The sequence below is a fragment of the Terrapene carolina genome, unplaced genomic scaffold (assembly GCF_002925995.2).
Source record: "Terrapene carolina triunguis isolate 2854851 unplaced genomic scaffold, T_m_triunguis-2.0 Scaffold58, whole genome shotgun sequence".
Lineage (NCBI taxonomy): Eukaryota > Metazoa > Chordata > Testudines > Emydidae > Terrapene > Terrapene triunguis.
In genome coordinates, this window is record NW_020664409.1 from 76,833,058 (window position 1) to 76,848,522 (window position 15,465).

The 15,465-nt window shown below is 42.5% G+C and overlaps 1 protein-coding gene across 1 annotated transcript in view; it reads left to right on the top strand.

The window, feature by feature from the left end:
- VPS13B (vacuolar protein sorting 13 homolog B) overlaps positions 1 to 15,465 on the top strand; it is a 953,533-nt gene that overhangs the window by 304,852 nt on the left and 633,216 nt on the right. The window contains exons 17-18 of the mRNA XM_026663381.1: positions 12,855 to 12,989; positions 13,864 to 14,037. Of these exons, the coding sequence (XP_026519166.1) occupies positions 12,855 to 12,989; positions 13,864 to 14,037 (309 nt within the window). The remainder of the gene's footprint in view (positions 1 to 12,854; positions 12,990 to 13,863; positions 14,038 to 15,465) is intronic.

Genomic DNA, 15,465 nt, shown 5'->3' on the forward strand with positions numbered 1-15,465 from the left:
GAATTTGGCCATTATTAATACACAGTAGTAGATATGGTTACCTCTTTGAATTCTCAACATTGAGTTTACTATCACTAGTCCAGTTAAAACACTGGTAGTGTGTATATATTTGTGAGTTAGTGACTATGAATTAGTATTCTGATGTACAGATGTTACCTCTTCAGAAATATTATTTGGACCATATTTTTATAATCCTTTTCTATATACTGCTTCCCAACCTCTATTGCCTAATGTTTTCAATATATTTTTATTGAGGGGAAACAAGGCATATCACAAAGATTTCTACTACAGCTATAAGGGCTTTGATTTTACAAACACAGTATATTATCATTGAAGAAGTGGTTCAACAGATTGGGAAATAACTTAAACAAAGAAATCCTTGGAAAGAAAGAAGGATATAAATAAGGCTTTTCACATGAGAAAAAGAAGCAGGATTTGACCAATAGAATTTATTTTGGATAGGTCAGTGGAGACAGCTGCCCAGTGCACAGCATGTTTTGAAAAAATGATTTAGAAGCATTTAAAAAAGGTTAGAAAGTGGTGGTAGAAAATATAACCTACCAGAGTCGTTCCTGGTGTAACTGAGTTTACTTGGGTGATGTTACAGGATTGAATTTAGCCTCCTGACTATTGAACAAATCAATGTGAGTTGGAGTATGGCGTCTATCTTTTTCTTTGCCTTATCTTCAGAAATATATAACTGAGATTAAAAGCATTCAGAAGAGGACATAAAAGATAATTTGAAGAAATACATGTAATGACATTTGCAAGTGCTAGGATTATTTTTCTGAAGGATTCAGAATTCTGAATGCCAAAAAACTGATCAGACCTACTTTTGATCGTTTCATATAAAACAAAAACAATGGAACTCTTGCTAACTTTGTTGAAAAGCATTAGGCATTTGTAATGAAATGAAAATACCTACAGTTAAATTCCATAGAATTATTTACAGGGCTAAATTATTTGTTTATGCATGGGTGTGTGTACATAATTGTGTACAAGCATGTACAAATAAAGTACACTCAAAGAACATTAAGGTTGCAAAGGCAAGCACTAAAATTAGGAAATGCCAGATGTCCTGTGGAAAAAAATGTGAGATTATGTAATTAAAGACTGTTTATGCATAAGAGGGCTAGATTAAGGTTGCACAGGCAACCTTAATCTTGGTATTCCTAACTTTTGAGTGCTTGACTTTGCAACCTTACAGTTCTTTTAATGTAAGGTTTTTTAATGTAAAAAAAAATCCTGAAAAAATAGAAATTACATTGCGTTTAACCATACTGGCTCACATTGGTCATCAAGAAGCTTGGAACCTTTAGACCTACAAGCCAGACCTTTACCACTTGAGCTGACCGAGTAACTGATAGCAGTAGTATGCTGTCTCTTTGTGAACCAGACACTTGGGAGTTAGGATACACACTGTTCAAGTGGGTTTCACAGGTATTTGCTAGATGGCAGAGACATTTTGGGATTTAAGAATTCCGGGTTTTAGTCCATATTCTAGAGGAGAGTGTGCTGTAAAAGTTATAGAGTGGAAAGAAGCAAAGATAGGAGACACTCTGCCTCACCTAAGGATGCTGGCTAAAACCAGGACCCTCAAATGGGGTGAGATCAGACCATGGGGATTGCTTTGAGGACTGTTTGTTGTTTTCCATGGATTTGTAACTCTTGTGCTTTTAAAAAGTGTTTGTGGTTAAGAAATTCTTCTGTTAACCCCGTGTTCATTGCTTTATTGCCAAGTTCTCCCTGAAGAAAGTGTCTAGGTGTGGAGAATGTGGGAGCTGTACAGTATTTTTTATAAATATCATATGTCCTTATTTCCTTCTGGTTATCAGTTTGATATTAACCTGCCTGACTGCAAAGAGTTAAATCACAGGAGACTGTTAAAGTGAAACCATCAGGAAAGACTAGACAATGACAAAGATAAGGCTCACTGGGGAAAAAATATGGGAAGCTTCTGATTTCAAGATAACTCCTGACTAGCTCCTGCTAGTCTGGTAACGTGTATTCTTCCCAGACTAAAATTTAGGATCTAAGGGGATCCTAAACCTGAAAGATGCTAGCCTCAGGAACAAGGATGAGGGAGTGGGTTATCATCAATCTGAGGCTGACACTCAAACTGACTAAGGCTAGTTTACACTTACAGTGATGTGTAGAGTATAGACACTACACATGCAACTAGCATGCGTATAAATAGTAGTGTAGACAGTAAGACACAGCATAGGTGAGTAGAGTACACAAGAGTGCTACATGCCTGAACCCCTAGGGTGAGACAGCTCTCTACATGCCCAATCAGTGCCTCCCATTTCAACATTGCTACTGTTAGCAGTGTAGCATCCCACTGCCACCCACAACCAGAGCTTTTCTTCACCATAGTAAAAGGCTCTGGCAGTGGGGAGCTACTAGAGCTTTTCACTGAGTTGTGTAGCTGCACATCACTGTGACAGGTGTGGAAACAGATTGCCTATATGTGTGGTGCCTATACTCTGCCATAAGTGTAGACTTGGCCTGATACTCACAGACAAAGAGACACAGGGACTGTAGCAAACAGGCTGGGGGTCTCAACCCAAAGGTTAAGTTTAGGTAAGGAAATAGGCACATAGGACTTTTTGTTGTGTTAACCCATTTTCCTAAATGCTATGTTCCCTTTGGCAATTAAATGCTACTTTTATTTAATGATGCTGTTTTTGAGTCATTGTAATCAGCTGCTGCTACCAAAGCCTGGAGAAAGGAGGATTACAGGTGCCAGACCCAGTCAGATTAACGTGGTTGGTAAACGGGGGGCTGCAGCCCACAGATCCAATCTAAGGCCTGGTCTACACTAGGCGTTTATGTCGAATTTAGCACCGTTACATCGAATTAATCCTGCACCCGTCCACACCACGAAGCTATTTAGTTCGACATAGAGGTCTCTTAAATTCGATTTCTGTACTCCTCCCCAACGAGGGGAGTAGCGCCAAATTCGACATGGCCATGTCGAATTAGGCTAGGTGTGGATGGAAATCGACGCTAATAGCTCCAGGAGCTATCCCACAGTGCACCACTCTGTTGACGCTCTGGACAGCAGTCCGAGCTCGGATGCTCTGACCAGCCACACAGGAAAAGCCCCGGGAAAATTTGAATTCCTTTTCCTGTCTGGGCAGTTTGAATCTCATTTCCTGTTTGGACATCGTGGCGAGCTCAGCAGCACTGGCAACGATGCAGAGCTCTCCAGCAGAGATGGCCGTGCAATCTCAGACTAGAAAGAGGGCCCCAGCATGGACTGATCGGGAAGTCTTGGATCTCATCGCTGTGTGGGGAGATGAGTCCGTGCTTTCCGAGCTGCGCTCCAAAAGATGGAATGCAAAGATCTATGAGAAGATCTCTAAAGCCATGGCAGAGAGAGGATACAGCCGGGATGCAACGCAGTGCCGCGTGAAAATCAAGGAGCTGAGACAAGGCTACCAGAAGACCAAAGAGACAAACGGACGCTCCGGATCCCAGCCCCAGACATCCCGTTTCTACGAGGCACTGCATTCCATCCTAGGTGCGGCCGCCACCACTACCCCACCACTGACCGTGGACTCTGAGGATAGGATATTGTCAACGGCCGGTTCCTCGGACATGTTAGTGGACGGGGAAGATGAGGAAGGAGATGAGGAGAACGAGGCAGTCGACAGCGCTTGCAACGCTGATTTCCCCGACAGCCAGGATCTCTTCATCACCCTTACAGAGATCCCCTACCAACCGTCCCCAGCCGTTAACCCCGACACAGAATCAGGGAAAGGATCATCCAGTAAGTGTTTTAAACATCTAAACATTTATTTGTAACAGAACAGGAATATTAACAATAACAACAATGGGTTTCTCATGATTAGTTTTCCCTAGGTGTTGAACGTCTCAGTCCTGGGCAGTGCAACTATTCAAAAAAAATCTAACAATGTCCGGTTTAGCATGATTGTTCTGCCCAAGCCGCTCTACTGTTTAGTCCCTGCCAGTGCAGCTACAGTAAAATGCGGTCTATATGTCCGGGGATAGAGCTGAAATCCTCAATGGACATCTCCACGAAGCTCTCCTGGAGGTAATTGGAAAGCCTTTGCATCAGGTTCCGGGGGAGAGCGGCCTTATTGGGTCCTCCGTAGTTGCAGACATTTCCGCGCCAGGAGACAAGTAAGTATTCCGGGATCATTGCCCTGCAGAGCATGGCGGCATATGGCCCTGGTCTTTGCAGGCTTTCCCAAAGCATTCTTTCTTTATCAGTGTCTGAGATCCTCATCAGGGTGATGTCACTCATGGTGACCTGCTTTGAATTAGGTAGGGGAATGTTAGTATTGGGACTGCTTGCCCGTTCCTTTACAGAACTGTAACCCTGGTTTACAGCCACACGGTGGAGGCGGGAGAGGGGCAGCATACAGGGATCTTTCCCTGGGACAGCCGCGAGGGGGTGGGACAGGGGCAGAGTTCATGCTTGCCGGATTGCTGGCAGCAGGGACTGGCATTGCTTTCAATGTGAAAGGAGGCCAGTGCTACTGTTAAAGTTTTAAGCAGCCACAAGTCTGCGGCTTACCATGTCTGCCTGCTACACAAATTCCGTTGTCCTGCCCCGCTTCTCAGATCTGCAGTGCAAGACCCCAGGCACTGAATGCGAAGGCCGAAAATTCGACCTTGTCCTGAGTGCGCATGTGATAGGTGCTGTTCATGGTCTTGTTCACAGAGAAAGGCTATGTTCTTTGTTCACAACTACATTTATCTTTCTGAGGAATTCACTCCCTTTTTCCCATTCCCACAGCCACAGCTGCGACTGTCTCACAACCCAGCCTGGCATCACACTCCTAGAGGCTAGCGCAGATTAGGCGTAGGAAGAAGAGGACGCGGGAGGACATGTTCTCGGAACTTATGGGCTGCTCCCGAGCCCAGGCAGCACAGCAGACCCAGTGGAGGGAGAACTTGTCCCAAATGCACCGCTCACACATGGAACGGGAGGAGAGGTGGCGGCAGGAAGACCAGCAGGCGACTCAAACGCTGCTTGGACTAATGAGGGAGCAAACGGACACGCTCCTGCGCCTTGTGGATGTTCTGCAGGACCGGAGGCAGGAGGACAGAGCCCCGCTGCAGTCTGTCTGTAACCGCCCTCCCCCGCCACCAAATCCCATACCCCCCTCACCCAAAGTCCAAAGAAGGAGGGGCGGCAGAGTCCATGAAAACTCTCACTCCACCCCTGCAGACTGCTCAAGCACCAGAAGGCTCTCATTCCCCAAAATTTGAAAAGTCCTTTCCTTCCCGCCTCACCCAAGCCCCCGTCCAAGTTTCACCCCCCAGTTTCATGTGTGGTTGTTAATAAAAAATACGTTTCTGTTCATTACTGTTTCCATCATGTTCTTTAGAGGAGAGTCTGTCTGAAGGGGGGGAAGGGGGTTGGTAATTGGAAAGGACAGCAGCAGGGCACACACACATTGCAGTCACTAGTTACCCTGGTCAGTCTGGGAGGTGGTTTTAGTGTTCTGTGGGAGGTGGGGGGTGCTCTGTGTCTTTGTGGCGGGGGAGGGCAGTTACAGATCTTATGCAGCGGTCCTTATCCTGGATCACAGAGCCACGCAGCAGGGGATCTGTAACCGTCCTCCCCCTGCCACAAAGTCACATAGCCCCCCCCACACACACAGTCCCGAACAGGAGGGGTGGCAGGGTCCATTGAAACCACCAGTCCACCACTGCGGAGCCTGTCATTCCTGGAGTTTGGAAGCGTCATTTGCATCACTACACTACACACGCTCCCCACCACAGTCTGCGTCCCAGGTTCAACACTTTCCCACGAAAACAGTAATAAAGAAAACGGTGTTCATTAACAAAATTCAAGTGATTTTATTTTTACACGTGTGTTGGAAGGGGGGGGAACGGGGTATGTAACTGGAGAGGATACTGAATATTTAGTGGGTAAAGAAACGGGGGCAGGTTCAGCTTCTCTGTACACAAACTGAAAAGTCACTGGTTACCCTGCTCACTCAGGAACCTAGCTTTCAAAGCCTCCCGGATGCACAGCGCGTCCCGCTGGGCTCTTCTAATCGCCTGGCTGTCTGGCTGGGCGTAATCAGCAGCCAGGCTATTTGCCTCAACCTCCCACCCCGCCATAAAGGTCTCCCCCTTGCTCTCACAGAGATTGTGGAGCACACAGCAAGCTGCAATAACAATGGGGATATTGGTTTCGCTGAGATCACAGCGAGTCAGTAAGCTTCTCCATCTCCCCTTGAGACGGCCAAAAGCACACTCCACCACCATTCTGCACTTGCTCAGCCGGTAGTTGAAGAGTTCTTTTTCAGTGTCCAGGGCGCCAGTATAGGGCTTCATGAGCCAGGGCATTAGCGGGTAGGCTGGGTCCCCGAGTATGACTATAGGCATCTCCACATCCCCAAGAGTTATTTTGTGGTCCGGGAAGTAAATACCTTCCTGCAGCCGTCTAAACAGACCTGAATTCCTGAAAACACGAGCGTCATGAACCTTGCCCGGCCATCCGACGTTGATGTTTGTAAAACGTCCCCTATGGTCCACCAGTGCTTGCAGTACCATTGAAAAGTAGCCCTTTCGGTTGATGTACTGGCTGGCCTGGTGGTCCGGTCCCAGGATAGGGATGTGAGTTCCATCTATAGCCCCACCACAGTTTGGGAATCCCATCGCGGCGAAGCCATCTATGATGACCTGCGCGTTTCCTTTGAGAGCAGTACCTCAACGATTGCGTTGGCTACTTGCATCACAACAACCCCCACGGTAGATTTGCCCACGCCAAAGTGGTTCGCGACTGACCAGTAGCTGTCTGGCGTTGCAAGCTTCCAGAGGGCTATGGCCACTCGCTTCTGGACAGTCAGGGCTGCTCGCATCCGGGTGTCATTGCTCTTCAGGGCAGGGGACAGCAACTCACAAAGTTCAAGGAAAGTCCCCTTCCGCATGCGAAAGTTTCGCAGCCACTGGGATTCATCCCAGACCTGCAGCACTATGCGGTCCCACCAGTCCGTGCTTGTTTCCCAGGCCCAGAATCGCCGTTCCACAACATCCACATGACTTATTGCCACCGTGATGTCCGCGGCGCTGGGTCCCGTGCTTTCTGACAGGTCTGTGCTACTCTCAGACTTCAGGCCCTCACCGCGGTGCCGTAGCCGCCTCGCCCGATTTATCTGCATCTGCCTCTGGGAAAGGTGGATGATAAGCTGCGAGGCGTTGACAACGGCCACAACTGCAGCGATGGTTGCAGCGGGCTCCATGCTCGCAGTGCTGTGGCGTCCGCGCTGTCACTGACCAGAAAAGTGCGCGAACTGATTTCCCGCCGGCGTTTTCAGGGAGGGAGGGCGGTAGTGACGGACGGATGACGACAGTTACCCAAAAGCACCCTCGACACATTTTTTTACCCAGAAGGCATTGGCGGCTCGACCCAGAATTCCAATGGGCAGCGGGGACTGCGGGAACTGTGGGATAGCTGCCCACAGTGCACCGCTTCCAATGTCGACGCTTTCCCCGTTAGTGTGGACTCACAAAGTCGAATTACTGTCCTTAGTGTGGACACACACGTTTGACTTTGCAATATTGATTCCACATATTCGATTTAAGTAAAATCGAACTACTCTCGTAGTGTAGACATACCCTAAGAGTGGTTAGACCATGTACTTCAGTTCTCAGTGAGTTGTAGAAAGCCAGACCTGGCACTCGAGGGACTAATAGGGGTGTAAGGTATGGCTCACCCAGTAACAATGGCACTAAGAAACCAGAGCTCCCACAGCGAGGCGGACTCCTAGTGGTTGGGGGTGGGGGAATGTGTCCAAGCATCTGGGCACTTGGGAAGTGTTTGGCATTGGTTCTGGGGTCTTGGTGGCTAGATGGTGGGGTCCCACTGCCCAAGAAGGGTGTCAGACACAGGATCTGCCTCTGGGCAAGACCCAGAGGTAGGGAGACCCAGAGCTGGGAACAGTGATCAGTAATTATCCAGACCCAAAGAGATTTAGAAGCACATGAGTTCAGCGGTGAGATTCAGTCACAACAGACTGGGGTCTGTCCAGAGAGCAGCATAGGTCCAGATTGTGACAGAGGTGGTTTCATCATTGTCGGCCATAGGTTTTCTTGAACTTTTCTCTGAAGAGTTTGGTACTGGACCAGATGGACCATTAGTTTCATCTAATATTGCAGAGGAAGGATGGTACAGTGGCTAGGGTGTTTGTTTGGGACTTGGAGAACCTAGGTTAATTTATTGGCTCTGCCCCAGGCTTCCTATATGATATTGGATGAGTCAGTCAGTCTCTCTGCCCCAATTCACCATCTTTAAAATGGAAATATGAGTACTTCCCTACCTCACAAAGGCCTTGTGAGATACGTTACAAGATTGTGAGGCACTTAGGTACTACAGTGGGAGCCACATAAGTATCTAAGATAGATAGATAGCTGTCACGGCTTATTCCCCACTCTGGCACTTTGAGTGCAGAAGGTGGGGGCCCACAAGGATTCTAAAAATTAATACTGGCCACTCCAGGCTGGTATTAAACTCCCAAGGTTACAGCGTCACTCTGACCTTGGATGGGTAGATGCTGCCACCACCCAGGTGCAAAAAAACACACACCCCCTTTTGAGAACCCAGGAAGGAGCACTTGGGAATTCCTTCCTGTGGGGGTACCCTCAAGCCCTTTCACATACATCCCCCCCCCCCCCCCGCCGGGAAAGAGCTGAGGAAGAAAACAAAGGAAATCAGCTGTTGCCACCAGCTAATTAAACAACATATGCATAAACCTCTTAGGACACAAAAAACCCAATCCTGTTGTTTAAAAAGGAACATTTTATTAAAAACAAAAAGAAAGAAAATACATCTGGAACTTAGGCTATCACTAGATTTAAAAGGAGCAAATATTATAATTAAACATCAAGAATGGTTTTCTTGAGGTCCAGCTTAAAGGTTACAAGCAAAACAAAAGCATCTGGGGTTAGCACAGAGGAGTCCACAAGCCATACAGAAATAAAAGAAATAAACCTAATCATGTCTTCCTAGACATTCCATGATTTACGTACATATCTGGGGTTTCAGATAAGTAGGTTCGAGGTATGATTTGATGATTTTTCATACCTGGTTTAAATCTTCTTACAGCATTGCTGCTCTGTCTCTCCTCTCTCCGGAGAACAACAGACAGACAGACACAAAGGGAAAGTTTCTTCCCAATTTTAAAAAGTTCTAGCCCTCCTATTGGCTCTTTTGGTAAGGTGCCGACTCCCTTCCTTTTACCTATGGGCTTTTTTAACCCTTTACAGGTAAAGCATTTAGAGAACAGTTACTAACAGGGATTATGTAGCTAACTGGCTGGCTGGATGTCCATAAAAGGGAGCTACCCTCCCCCCCCTTGATTTATCACAATAGCAATTTCTATATTCATATTATGTATTGGTGTCTACTGGATTAGAAGTTCTAATTATTTGACTCCCTACAGTTTGTTCTGTGATATTATAATTATTGCTATATACATAACTTCACTTGTACATAAACTGCCCTTAGCAAATTTAATTGCTTTACATAAGGGACTTTGGTATTCTCCGCTTTTCCCCATAGCTCCTAATTTAAATAATACTCCCAAAGTTTTCCCCAATACTACAACCCTTACAGGAGTTGTCATTGTGTGAAAGCCCTAATAGGTTCATTTGGAATTCAGTGTTACCATTCACGTGATTGTGTTAATTGACTGTAGAGGGATTACTCGTGTAATTTAATTTTTAGTCTATTCCCTGGTACAGTTATATTGCAAAGGACTCTGAGCAGCATGATTATACATGCCCAACTGAATATGCTCTAGTATCTAGACAATGAAATGTACTAAGCACAGAGTTTCGGACTTATTTTGAATTTTCTGCCTATTGTCAATTTGTAAATTAAGTGCTGTGTATGTTTTTTTTTCTTGTTTACTTGAAATAATCAAAAGAATAATCTTTAGTGCAAGTGTCTTTGAGAGCCAATCCAAGAAAATATGATCTGTTAAGTATTTAGGGGACTTAAAATATATATTTATCCAGTTGCCCTAATGTCTCCATCTATCATGAAAATATATATCAAAGTGCTTTAAAAAAAAAAAGTATTTTTGCCTGATGGATCATAATAGTTTCTTTGTATAAATATGGATTCTGGCAGAAATACTGTGTTAGCTATGCACAGAAATGATCCCCATAATTAGGCTAATCCTTGCATAATGAACAAAATGCTTGCCAAATCTAATTTTTGAATTCAATATCAGTTCTGTGTAGGGAAAAAATCATTTATAAAATGGTAACTTCAATTTCTCTCCTGCCACATGCTCTTTACAAGTGTCAAACTAGTTTTTTTATAATTTGTAAGTAAATGTAGTTTTTCTGATGGTGAAAGTCTATGGAATAATAGGAGTACTTGTGGCACCTTAGAGACTAACAAATTTATTTGAGCATAAGCTTTCGTGGGCTACAGCCCACTTCATCGGATGCATAGAATGGAACACATAGAAGATATTTATACATACAGAGAACATGAAAAGGTGGGAGTAGCCATACCAGCTGTAAGAGGCCAATCAATTGAGATGAGCTATCATCAGCAGGAGAGAGAAAAAAAACTTTGAAGTGATAATCGAGATGACCCATAGAAGGTGTGAGGATATTTTAACATGGGGAAATAGATTCAATTAGTGTAATGACCCAACCACTCCCCCAAATCTTTGTATTGCCTGTAAACTTTACCAGTGATGATTTTATGTTTTCTTCCAGGTCACTGATAAAAATTTTAAGCAGAGTACTCCAGAAACACACCTGCGGAATCCCTCTAGAAACACACCCACTTGATGACAATGCCCCATTTATCATTATATTTTGAGACCTATCACTTAACCAGTTTTTAATCCATTTAATATGTGCCATGTTAATTTTAAAAACTAGGGCTGTCAAGCAATTAAAAAAATTAATCACGATTAATTGCACTGTTAATAGAATACCATTTATTTAAATATTTTTGGATGTTTTCTACATTTTCAAATATATTGATTAGTATTACAACATAGAATATGAAGTGTACAGTGCTCACATTCTATTTATTTTAATACAAATATTTTCACTGTAAAAAACAAAAGAAATAGTATATTTCAATTCACCTAATACAAGTATTGTAGTGCAAGCTGTTTATCATGAAAGTTGAACTTACAAATGTTGAATTATGGACAAAAAATAACTGCATTCAAAAATAAAACAATGAAAAACTTTATTCTTTTGCGTAGAGACTGTCCGGTTTGGACAATATATATGGCAGAGGGGCATTGTTGGCACATGATGGCATATATCACGTTGGTAGATGTGCAGGTGAACGAGCCTCTGATGGCATGGCTGATGTGGTTAGGTCCTATGATGGTGTCACTTGAATAGATATGTGGACAGAGTTGGCATCGGGCTTTGTTGCAAGGATAGGTTCCTGGGTTAGTGTTTATGTTGTATGGTGTGCGGTTGCTGGTGAGTATTTGCTTCAGGTTGGGGGGCTGTCTGTAAGCGAGGACTGGTCTGTCTCCCAAACCAGAGAGTCTCTACGCAAAAGAATAAATGGACACACATCTGACATCAGGAATCATAACATTCAAAAACCAGTGGGAGAACACTTCAACCTCTCTAACCACTCAGTGACAGACTTGAAGGTGGCAATTTTGCAACAAAAACACTTCAAAACAGACTCCAAAGAGAGACTGCTGAACTTGAATTAATATGCAAAATAGATACAATTAACTTAGGTTTGAACAGAGACTGGAAATGGTTGGGTCATTACACTAATTGAATCCATTTCCCCGTGTTAAAATATCCTCACACTTTCTATGGGTCATCTCGATTATCACTTCAAAGGTTTTTTTCTCTCTCCTGCTGATGACAGCTCATCTCATTTGATTGGCCTCTTACAGTTGGTATGGCTACTCCCACCTTTTCATGTTCTCTGTATGTATAAATATCTTCTGTGTTCCATTCTATGCATCCGATGAAGTGGGCTGTAGCCCACGAAAGCTTATGCTCAAATAAATTTGTTAGTCTCTAAGGTGCCACAAGTACTCCTGTTCTTTTTGCGGATTCAGACTAACATAGCTGCTACTCTGAAACCTGTTATTATGGAATAATAGTTAACTTGAGCCATACATGGTGTGGGTGGGTGATGTTGTGTAAGCTTCCCCATAGAACTCTGCCAATGTACCTAAGTCCTGACCTGCAATATCCCCTGCTGTTACAGTTCTAGGCGTCTCTTCAGAAGAGATTGCCAATAGCACTGATTTGTTCCAAACTGTGTCTTAGCTTTCTGTGTGCACAAATGGGGACTCAGAAGAGACCACCAAACTTATTTAACGTGTGACCTAAGGCAAGATTTGAACTCTAGTTTCCGTAGTGAAATGGCAAGTGCACTAACCTGCTGTGCTACTCAGCTGCATGTATTTAATGTTTTGATTTTGCTACTGAATGAAACCCTGTTTTCTAAGTGTCATCTGAAAACATTTTTAGTTATTTAAGATCCTCAAATTAAAGAATTATAATAATAATGTTGATAGAGAGCAGTTTAAGTGTCATGGCTCAATTATAAAATGAAACAAAATTATCTGGATTTGTGTATATACATATTTATTCTAAAAGTTGTAAGTTGCCACATGTGTATGAAAATAAGAACAAATAAATATTTTGTGCATTATTATATGTATATGTATAAAAGTATATAACAATATTCTCTCACTTCACAAAGTCAGCTATGAATAGCAGGAAAAATGCTATAAGAACATCTAACATGGATAATTAAAGTATAATTAAGTTTAAATACCTTGGTGAATGAATATAAAAATATTTAAATTCAACAGGCTAGTACATTTGCAGTTTTCTTTTATTAGGTGTGAAATCTAAGAATCCCCTGCCAACTCTTGAGGGCTCAGTCCAGAATGTTGAATTGAAGTACTGCAGCACATCATTGGTCAAATGTGCCTCTGGGACTGTGGGATCAATAAAAATTTGTGCCAAAGCCCCAGGTATGTGCAGCTGGACCATGTAAAACTTTATTGCCTGTATAGGAGAATTGGCCTTGCTTTTTACAAGGAGAGTTACTGAAACAAGAATTTACTCATTGTTCCTATGAATCAGAGAGGGTTTTTTTGTATTCTGTTTTTTTTAATTGTGCCAGGATGATACATCATGGCTATAGTAAATTCAATTTTTATGACAAATAAATAAAATTAAAACCTGTTGGATTTTGAACTCAAAAACCAGAGTCTAACAACATTGAAGAAAATTGATATGAAAACTGAACTTTCAAATGATACAGTACATTTGTGTTTTGCCCCACTTTCTATATAATTATGAATGTATATTATGATTTTTTAAAATCTGTCTCATCATTTCCAAATAAGACACAAGTAAAATTTTCAGTTATGGAGATTTTAAGAGGTTTTGTGGTATAATGAATCTTTACTGCTTCTAGTGAAGAGAGGTGTATACAGTAAATATTTTCAACCCATACAAATACCTTATGTAGTCAGTGTTTAGAGCTTTTTCAACATTGTAATTATAATTAAATGTGATTTAGGAATTCCAAGGTGATTGTTGAGATATTAGTCAGAAGATAGTAATTTACCAATTATTTAATGAGACTTGATTGATTTATCTGGGAACATTATTTTAAATTAAATTTTAATTTAAATTCTTCTGCATACAAAGACATTTGAAAAATAACTTTATAAGGAAGTTGTTTACTACTAACAAGTTTATAAATGCTGTTCATTCTTTGTATTTTGTCACTTTGTTCTATACTTGTGTATTTAATAGCTGCCCTGCTCAGGCCAGTGAAAGTAAGTGTCGAATTACCTTGTTGTTAGAAAAGGTGTAAAGAGTTTAATCTTTATTTAGGTGATGTTGGAAAAGAGAAGCTGATTCCTTTAATTCAAGGCCCTTCTGACACCAGAGACCTACACAGCAGCAAATGGCTCAATGAAAGTAGAAAGCCAGAATCTCTCTTAGCTCCAGATATGGTAGCCTTTACAATCCAGAGTCCACAGTATATGGACTATTGCCATAATTCTGGTAAGTGCAAAACTCTTGTTAAGCTGGTATCACATTACTTTTTCATATCCAATGTAGTTTTCGAAAGGGGGATTTGATATAAAATGTGCCAAATGCCCAGAGTATCTGTTTCACATACTGCACACACTATAACTTCACTCTAGTTCACTCTGAAACTTAAAAACAAAACACACCATTGTAATATATATTCTCTTACATAGTGCATGCCTAATTGACTTTGTTTGCTTTTTGAAAAAATTATATACTGTCTTCTGCCTACTTTTTTTTAGTTTGACAAAATCCATGTTGTAGATGTTAATTTTATTCTAGTTTCTTATCTAACTAGGGTTTCATATACAGAAGCAACAAGTTAGTTCCTGAGTTGACATTGGATTCAAAATGGCTCATGTAAATCTGTAGCATTAATAATTGCCATTAAAAATTTGTTAATCCACATAGAAAAAAGTGACAGCTCTGGAAACAGTTTGGAAACCATACATTTAGCCTTATCTATCTTGCTACAGTGCTAGAGATTTAAATGGTAAGCAAGTCTAGAGTCTCTGGCTACGTCTTCACTACAGGGGGGGGGGGGTCGATTTAAGATACGCAAATTCAGCTACGCAAATAGCGTAGCTGAATTCGACATATTGCAGCCGACTTACCCCGCTGTGAGGACGGCGGCAAAATCGACCTCCGCGGCTTCCCGTCGACGGCTCTTACTCCCACCTTCGCTGGTGGAGTAAGAGCGTCGATTCGGGGATCGATTGTCGCGTCCTGACGGGACGCGATAAATCGATCCCCGAGAGGTCGATTTCTACCCGCCGATTCAGGTGGGTAGTGTAGACCTAGCCTCTGAATAGCTTGTATAGGAGTTGAAGGAAGTTGCTGGTTTGAAAGGTTTGGTAATGCTTGTGTAGGTATGAGCACTCATGTGGCATTCTCATGAATTCTGTGACATTTAAACAAAACATTGACCACTAGTGGTCTGTTTAAATGGACATTGTCAATTTGAAATCCAGTTAGTTAAAAACAATTATGTAAAAGCCATTTCAGGTACTGTATTTGGTCTTACATCCCCCTGCTAATATGTGTTGATGTAGTAATCGCATTTTCCTATTTTTAAAGTGTTGTTCTCACCCTTGACACTATTTTAAAGATCAAAACAAAAAATATGGGAAGCTGACAAATACACTGATTTTACCAGGGAAACAATAAAATTAACTGCGCACAAAGCACTGCAAAACAAAAATAAACTTCTGAGAGAACAAAATACACATGGAGGCTACACTAGGATCCCTTTGAATACCTTGTCCTATATGTGTTGTATGTAGTCTGTATTTTTTTTTTTTACTTCCCCTTTTCCTTCCTTTGAAAACCTTCTGAACATCTACCTATTCCTCAGCAGAAGTTAAACTAACTGGTCTGTAGTTTCCTGGGTTGTTTTTATTT